The sequence below is a fragment of the Sander lucioperca genome, chromosome 11 (assembly GCF_008315115.2).
Source record: "Sander lucioperca isolate FBNREF2018 chromosome 11, SLUC_FBN_1.2, whole genome shotgun sequence".
NCBI lineage: Eukaryota > Metazoa > Chordata > Actinopteri > Perciformes > Percidae > Sander > Sander lucioperca.
The window spans coordinates 19951770-19960523 of record NC_050183.1 but is presented as its reverse complement, the minus strand read 5'-3'; the positions used below and the strand labels follow the sequence as shown (position 1 = coordinate 19960523).

Genomic DNA, 8754 nt, shown 5'->3' with positions numbered 1-8754 from the left:
ACACAACGTGAACTTTTTCTCACATTTAGAGCTTTATTGTCACCTATAACCCAAAGATGCAGTCAAAATAAACCATCTAATAAATCCAAAAGCTAGTTTCTACAGTGCAGTTGGGAACTGTTACTACAACTGCACTGTCCAGTAGTAACCAAGGAAAACCGTTTGCTCACTCAAGTCAGCTACTGTCCCGACAACAAAGCTGCACCTTCCAGATCAAACATTTTTCTCCCAGTCTTCCTCTGGCTCAGCACCGTGGGAGCATACTGCATACCCGCTGTCCTCCAAATCATCATGATCCTCTTCTTCCTCTTCAAGGTCTAAAAAAAAAAAAACACGAATGAAAGACTAGTGTCACAACCACAAAAACTTCTTAATTCATAGAATACGCACTGGAGGGAGAAGCATCGGACACAGTCAAAGTGGCAGTGACTGTTGAAGCAAGGCATCGATACGTCTTGCAGCGATGCCTCTGCTTTGAAAAACCAATACTGTGTCGACTAGTCTGCTTAAGTGGAACATCACCAGTGGAGAAGAAATATACACTAGAAGAAGAGTAACTTACTTACTAACTTTGACAACTTATAGAAATATATTCTTCCCCTTCTCATCATGAATGTTTTAAGTTTTACACATATAATAGACATCAAAGTGATCACATGTTAACAGTACCTTGTTCCTGGTCATTTAGGAGCACAGCAGAGCCGTCCTGGCTCAGTTTAACTTCGGGGTTATCCATCAGGACATGTCTGAGATTACTGAGACTTCCACTCAGGGCACTGAGTTTGGGGCAGCAGGACCAAAGCACAGCCAGAGGTACAGACACACACCTGCCAGCGCACACAAAAAGTGACATTACGACATGAAACCTTTATGCTAGCTGTGATGCCAATTTTTTGTAGATATTTTTCAAATGAAAAGATCAATTAATGACATTTGTGAGAGTTTTTTTTTTTTTATAGCAGCTACATGAAACAAATACTGAAATTAAAAAATATAGGACTTTACGTTGATACTTTTTAATAGTTGGTAACATGGTAAAGCATACAAATGTAATGAGACAACTGTATAGCAGGAAGCCAAAAGTACAGGTGCCACAGAAACAAGGCCTGTGCTTGTGATCTGCATGTCACAAACTGCCTTTTAACTCGCCATCGCCATACTGTTCCTCCTCAACTTCTTTGAGGAAACACACCTGCGCAATTTGCAAGACTCCTGTTGTCCTTCGCCATTTGTCCAAAACAGCTCTGATTCCTGATGCTCCCCCGGATTTTTCATCTCTGCTCCACATGCTGCTGTGAGGTATACTATGTTGTTTTTTTTTTAAAGAAACATCATTTAAAGGGTGCACTATGAGTTCCTGCATGGTCACTTCTGTTGACCTTCCAAGTAAATTCCAAACAAAACAGAGCAAGCTCGCCCCTCCCCCCATGTTTCCATAACTGTAATGACTAACTAACTGTCACTAATCCCCACCCACTCCCCCAACCATCTTGTCAGTGATTGGCTGGATTGGTTTGTTGTATTTTGGTGCACAGCCTGTGCCTCTAGTGTTTGTTTGACGTTTAACAACCCCTGTGTTGTCTCCCGAGACTAGGGGTGTAAGAAAAAAATCGATACACTTGAGTATCGCGATATTTTATTTAGCAGTGCCTGACGTTTTGCTAGAAGCTAACAACGTAGCTACGGCTGAACTTTGGCCTACTTTAGCATATCAAAATTTGCTCACTAAGAACCTGTGAACCACAATCCCAAACTGGCAGTTTGATTTTCTGTGTACTGAATTGTTTACCTAAAGTAAACTTCTTTGACTTTGAACATCATGTCTTTTTTTAAATATAAGTTTTTCTAAAATCATACTTTAAAAAAATCCCAATATATCGCCTTACGCACAGTATTGAAATATATTGCAATATATTGAATCATGACCCATGTATCGTGATATGTATCGTATCGCCAGATTCTTGCCAATACACAGCCCTACCCGAGACCGGGCTTTTTCACGGTGTATTCAGGGGGCAGGCAGCTAGCGGATCAAGGAGAGATGCCTACGATTTAAGACAAAAATGAAATCGCGCTGAAACCATGCAGGAACTCATAGTGCACCTTTAAGCTTCTTATGTGTTAAACTTGCCAAGAACATTTTTATCACAAACAACCTGGCAGTACAAAACACAATGATATTCTGGAGAAACCTTTGATTTAGGAGAAAACACACCAATGGAACTGAGATTCAGACAGTTCAAAATAATTTCCTGGACGCTTTGTGCTGGCCCTATTGCTTCCAATATTTGTTTCCATATTATAGAATAGAATAGAATAAATCTTTATTGTCCACCAGGGTGGAAATTTTTCTTTGGCTCACCAGACATACAAGACATGTACATGTACATATATACATATATCAGGATAAAACAGAATAAATATGCTTAAATTCATTAAAATATTATCAAATCAAAGATATACACACAATTTTTAGGAACTGTGAACAACTGTCGGGACGTTCACCTGTCTGTTTGTCTTCCATCTCCATGTGTCGCTCCGACGCTCTGAGGCATTCCTCCCCTTCACCCTCAGCCGGACACAATGTATAAGTGTCATCCCTCTCACCAGTCCTCTCCTCAATCCAGTTTCTCTTCATCTTTTCTGCCCAGTACAACACCTCACTCACCAGGACCCTCTGCAAGATGTTGTTGTCATGCAGGCTGGGGTAGTTTATACTATAGAGCTGATACAGAAACAGGTTTTAAAAAAAAAAGAGACATAGATCACATATCAGATTATCATAGAAACCTTTACCGATTGTGAGAGCATCCTGAGTGCCCCCACATATTTTTGTGTCTTCTAAGAGTAAATATAGAACTCAAAATAAATAAAAGTTGTTGTTTTTTTGATGATGAGAATGTTGTGTGCACTTAGCATCTTTGGTGATCTGTTAATCAGCTGACTGAATATAAGGAAACTCTAAACAACCCCAGACACCCAAAAAAAACTTTTGAATTCAATACATTATTCTAACAACCAATTTTAAGTTGTTTCAGCAAAAATATATGACATATGTGTATACTAGTGTTGCCTTTATTTGGTAGTGAAACTAGAGAGCAACAGAAAATATGGAGCGGGAAAGAGGGGAATAAAAATCCCCATAAATCAGTCACATAGCGACAGGTTGTGTCTTTTAAGACTGGGCCAACATGACTCAGAAATGACTATCTATAAAGAAGTTTACTCACCAGTGTGTATGAAAACACATCCTCAGCATCATCACCAAACAACATGTTACACTCCTGTCTCCCCCCGAGCCAGTGGAACACACCAATCTGGGAGCAGAAGCCGACTCTCTCCTGCTGGCCGGGTGGCGCCTGTCCAACACCAGTGAACTCCACCTCGTAACCGTACTCCAAACACACCTTCAGAGCCCTGAGGAAAGATGTAATGTTAACACAATTCAGTTTAAATCTTTATTGTTGATTGAGGAATATATAACATTGCTGATGTGTTTTAGGGTGGATTTATCCATTAGCATTCGCTGTCTCTATCATGTTCATCAACGCCATCAACTTTGTGCTTTCCACTACACTCGAAAAAAGCCTGAAAATGGAAAAACCAGCATACCAGGACTTGAACTCTGCTCTGGTCCACTCAAACTTGTGATCACTGTGTCTGAAACCTGCCGGTCGAGGGAAAAGCGGGTTGAACTCAGAGTTTGGAGTACTGACGATCACCGCTACTGGGGTCATGTAACCAAACACCACCTCAGAGAAGCGCTTCACGTCAGCCAGAGTGAGGTGCTCTATGCTGCAGACAGCCAGGGAGGAAACATGGTGATAAGTAATGGTCCAGAGGGACACAGAAATAGAAAGATGGAAACCACACTGATAGAGAGAAAGACCACATAAACATGGGGAAAAGGTGTTAAAACAAGAGAACAAGACAACTGACAAAATATGAAACAAAAAGACGAATATTTCTACCGATAGCTGCCAAAGCATGAACACTTGAAGACATTGAACCTCAACAGCCAAACAGCCCCTTACAGCTCTATACTGGTCACCAGATCAAATCCTCTGAGGCGGGCGTCTTCTTGTGTGACTGAGCCCTGGTACAGCTCAATGCGCAGCTGATCATAACTTGGCTGCAGATAGTCAGTTGACATAGGCGCTAATCCATGCCTGAAGGAACATATAAGCACAGTGTACACATTATCAATCCACACAGTATTACTTATCACAACAAAAAGCACGAGGTGATCGAGGAGTCAAAGAACAAGCTCTTATCCAACAAGCAGGGGGAGGGCCCTGCTTGAGAAACTACTAATATTTAATTTGACTTTGCATACATCTAGGACTGCAATACTTTTATTATTCATTCATCTTTTTTCAGATTAAGCCATTAATCACTTAGTCTTTGCAATGTCAAGAGGACAGTGACAGTTTCCAATCACATGTTCTATTGGTTGGCAGTCCAAAAACCCAAGATGGTTTTGAAATATTCACATTTGAAAAGTTAAACCAGCAAATATATTCACAATTTTTTCTGATTTAACAAGTGAAATAAACTGATTATGAACATTGTTGCTGATTATTTTTCTGTTGAATACTCAATTGATGAATCAACTAATTGTTTCTGTTGTGCCCAGGGTATAACATTAGCCGAATGCAGCCAAATGCTAGTGACACATGCAAGTGGCTGGTAGATTTCCTTTACTCACCAGCTAAAAAAAAACAATAGTAATGTATTGTGTGGATGGTAACATTTGAACATTCACTAGTCGTTTGGCTGGTGGGCAAAAAAAGTTAATTTTGCACCCTGTATCTGCCATATCGTACCATGTATTGTTATCAGAGAAAGAGCCCAGTCCTGGATGATGGCTTTTTTAAACATACATACATCTTTTTTTTTATATTGGCACCATCGATGTCCACTCCAACCAGCAGTTCAATTTCACGGTGAAACTTCAGTTTTTGAAGAAGGCTGCACTCACTGCAGCCCAAGTCCACCACCTGAGGAGAAAGAAATAAGATGACGTAGGCTAACTGGGGAATCTGGGTAAAAGCTAAAGTAACTTCAGTAGACTATTGGCTAGAGGGAGATAAATATTGAATGGGTTATCACTGTAAAAAACACAAACCATTATGAAGAACAATTAACGCTAATAAGTTGATTTCAATCTAGGTTAGTGCAAATATAGCTACCGTTAGCTCTAAAACTCCACCAAATTGAGGAAAAAAATTATAATTTCTGACAATGAATGATAAATGTGAGTCCAGAACATCTCTGACTATACAGACTCAAAATCAAGCATTTTATTGTATCAATTTAGAGATTTTTCAAAGTAAAAGTACCACATTTGTAACTTGAAATGACTTCCTTTCTGATACTTGAGATGCTGTAAACACATTGCCAAATCATATCTGATAGTGACTTATATATTTGAGTTGAGTGAAATGTAGTCAGAGATGTCCTGAACTCAAATGTATCATCACTGTCAGAAATTATGGAGCAGTTTGTTTTTACAGCAACTCAAGTTTCAGAAAGGCAGGCATTTCAAAGTACATGCAGGAATTCTATTATTATCCATCCATATCTAACATTATAATCATAAAATGCTTGATTGTGAGACTATAACGCTAGTTGTCCTTAAAATATAAAAAAGAAAGTCTTTTTTTAATCACAATTAGCAGTTATTTTTTTGATAAAATGGACACAGTATTTTTATACTTCCTGTTAATCCAATTAATATTATTTCCATATATGTATTTTATACTACTCTGTGTTAACAACTTATTTGGAAAACCCATAGACTAATAATATACAGTCTATGGGAAAACCGGGGGTATCCTTGCGCAATCCATACACTGTAAAATAAAAAAAATAAAAAATAGTGCCGCGGAGTGACGGCTAGTTTGACCGCAGCACAGTCGTTAATGGGATCGGTGAAAAGCACGGTGAAAAGGTTAGCTATGGCTGTCACGTTAGCAAACAAACTTTGTTTTTTTAAGTTGAAGAAATACAAGTTTCCCAAAGGTTCGGGTTTGTTATTCTTTACAATGTTAAAGTTATCACGGCAAACGCCCAAACCATTAACGTTATGAAAAATATGTAATGCTCAACTTGCTAGCTAGGTTGTTGTGCAAATATACCCAACGTTACCAAAGTTTGACGTTAGCTCTACGACGTTATTTGTTCGGTAAAACCTTTAGCTAGCTGCGGCGATTCCGTTAGCTAGCTTTTGAATTATCGTTAGCATACATGCTCAAACCAACGTTGGTTTAGAAGTTAGAAGTGTGTTTCTCATTAAGATGTTAGCCACCTTTTTGGGTTTGTTCCTCTTGACAAAATCTATGACAAACTGATGTCTCTGTCTGTGAAGTGGCGGACTGAAGATTGAATCCATCTTCGCGTTCAGCTACCGTCCTCGCCGGACCCCAGAGGGCGCTGTTATTATTTAGTGATGACGCGGTATTTTTATTTTATTCATTTTTTTGAACAACGACGATGCCTGTAGTGTAAACCATTTAATGCAAACACAAGGTAGATTTGTCCAGGTAAAGGCGAATTTACCTAAGTATTTTAGCTCCTAGGGATGGTAGTCTGTCTGTAACGTTACTCTGAGCGGTTCCATAGAAAGACTGTATAAAATAGGTCGGTCCACCACTTTAATCCAGACTGAAAATATCTCAACACCTGTTGATGCTAGAGGTTTGCAATGGAATTTACAGACAGAATGAATTGAATGTACAGACATGCATGTTGTACAGAGGATGAATCCTACAGTCTTTTGGTGAAACTCTTTTCCTCTATGGCCAGCAGGATGTCAAAATGTATTATTTATTTTAGTCAATCGATTATTTGTTTGGCCTATAAAAAATGGAAATGTTTAAATTATTTCCTAAATGTATCCTGTCAGTATGTTTATTATTAACGTTCTTCAAAGCTGAACAGTCTCATAAATCTGTTGAGTGACCAGTCAAAATGAATGCCAAAATTAAAGTAATTGAGGCCTGTGTTAAAAACAGAAGTTACTGATAGGTTCCAAGGGTAAATCTTTAGTTATCAAACACGAAAATGCCTTATATTATGAAACACTGCTGTTCTAATATGTAATTAAATCATATCAAAATACCTTCAAATACTAAATGATGAAGACAGTTAAAACAATACACAAGTTTACTTCAAGTACAAAGAGCATCTAAATACCTAATGGGCACATTACAAAATAAAACAAAAGAGAATAATGTATTTTTGTTGTGCTCATAGTTGTAGGGTTTAGGAATTTGTTCACCCAAATTCAAAAATACATATTTTCATATTACATACTGTACTCCCCTCCTTCCTTATTTGTGAAAATGTGGCCAATCATCTTTTGTGATGTATTGATAAGAATTTGTAGTGAAGTAGGCCCATTTCATCAACCCACCAATGTTAGCTGACCTCATTTATGTTATTCATCAATGTACAGTAGATACATGTGCGAGTGGTGGGCTGCTAATTTTGGGCCCTGATCACCATATAAAACAGATCTGATGAATACAGTATAAAGTCCAATATTTCCTTTCCCTCTCCTTCCTAGGTGTCCACCAACTCCTGAAGGAAATGTTTGGCTCCTAAGCTCCTTAATCCTCCATTACGTGCACTAGCACTTTTTCAATCAACTGTTTGGCGATCAGTAGGTAGTGTGAAGTGGGTTTATCAAAGCTTTTTTGCTTAAAAAAGCTGCCTGCTGTGGTTCAAAAACAACGCTGATGAGAGTGAACCAAAACTGTAAAGTCATGGCTGAAACATGAAAACAATGCGTTAAAAGACACCCAGAGCAACTCATCCTTTAACATTACACATTTGAGCCATTCTTTATATAAAAATATCAATTAGAGCAGCTTTAATTTAAGTGTATTCAGCCATATAGTTTTGGTTCTATTTGTCACATGCAAAGCGTATCAATGCAAAGTGGATAGTGGTAGTTTGAAAGAGGGAGGGAAATGTGGGGGAGTGAATAATGTAATGGAAGAGTTGATGATCAGGAATTATGGGGAATACAAGCTGATGGGAGGAAGTGTCCACAAGAGGAGGAGAGAGAGAGAGGGGGGGAGGGCAACAGCAAAGATGATGGAAATTAAGAGAGATAAATATCTAACCTTAAGAAAGAAAAAGTTAATCAAGAGGCTGCTAGACCTGTTCAGCTCTCTGTTCAGATCTCTTGATAGTGGAGACATTGGAAGTAGCTGACCACTGTGTCCCTCCCCTGAACACGTCTGTTACTCCCCAGGCCGTGTTTATCAAAACACTGCTGTGCTGCCTCGCTCTGCTCACTGTGACGCTCAACTTGTTTCTCATCATCTCCTTCTCCCACTTCAGGCACAGACACTTTTCTTGAAATGTGACAGCTAATGGTGCGTATGAGTTAAATTCATGGATGGAAGCTTTGTTTGTTCTATGCGAAAAAGACAGACTTTAGCTGTTAGTCCACCCTCTATACAAGTTTTTGGACTGTTTTTAAAAAGCTAAGACAGGCCGAGATTCACTTGTAAATGTTAATGTCATTTTTAGTATCTTTTTATGTATAAATGTGTCACTATAATAGTGAATCATGATAAACTTGTAGGCTACTCAATACCACCAAGTGCTGTAGTAATTATTTCCAATAATGTGGGTCTGATTGATATTCTAGAGCTTTTTTTTGGCATGTAGGCTATGTAGTTTGGTTTTCGTAATACTGGGTCTCTCAAAGTAAAATTTCCATATTTTGTCTCTATTCTC

General features: G+C 38.6%; 1 protein-coding gene across 4 annotated transcripts; it reads right to left on the bottom strand.

The window, feature by feature from the left end:
• Positions 1-10: 10 nt before the first annotated feature.
• On the bottom strand, positions 11-6591 carry henmt1 (HEN methyltransferase 1). Of its 4 annotated transcripts, none has more exons than XM_036007219.1 (9): positions 6311-6591; positions 4888-5000; positions 4035-4169; positions 3613-3795; positions 3231-3417; positions 2506-2677; positions 1193-1289; positions 670-827; positions 11-317 (listed from the first exon to the last, which is right to left on the bottom strand). In XM_036007219.1, exons 1-9 carry the CDS (start codon positions 6392-6394, stop codon positions 214-216), a joined length of 1233 nt encoding a protein of 410 aa, XP_035863112.1. In that variant the 5' UTR covers positions 6395-6591; the 3' UTR covers positions 11-213. The 4 variants fall into 4 exon arrangements, with proteins under 4 accessions (XP_035863112.1, XP_031138181.2, XP_031138182.2 ...); XM_031282321.2 differs by having other exon boundaries at positions 1193-1304; positions 2506-2725; positions 6311-6589; XM_031282322.2 differs by having other exon boundaries at positions 1193-1292; positions 2506-2725; positions 6311-6588.
• Between the last annotated feature and the right edge of the window lie 2163 nt (positions 6592-8754).

Coding starts and splice junctions, on each gene's coding strand:
- henmt1 (XM_031282321.2), bottom strand. CDS start 6,394: ATGGATTCAATCTTCAGTCCGCCACTTCACAGACAGAGACATCAGTTT. Junction 4,170..4,887: donor GCCAATATAAAAAAAAAGAT/GTATGTATGTTT, acceptor ATGTTCCTTCAG/GCATGGATTAGCGCCTATGT. Junction 2,726..3,230: donor ATGTGTTTTCATACACACTG/GTGAGTAAACTT, acceptor TTTCTGTATCAG/CTCTATAGTATAAACTACCC.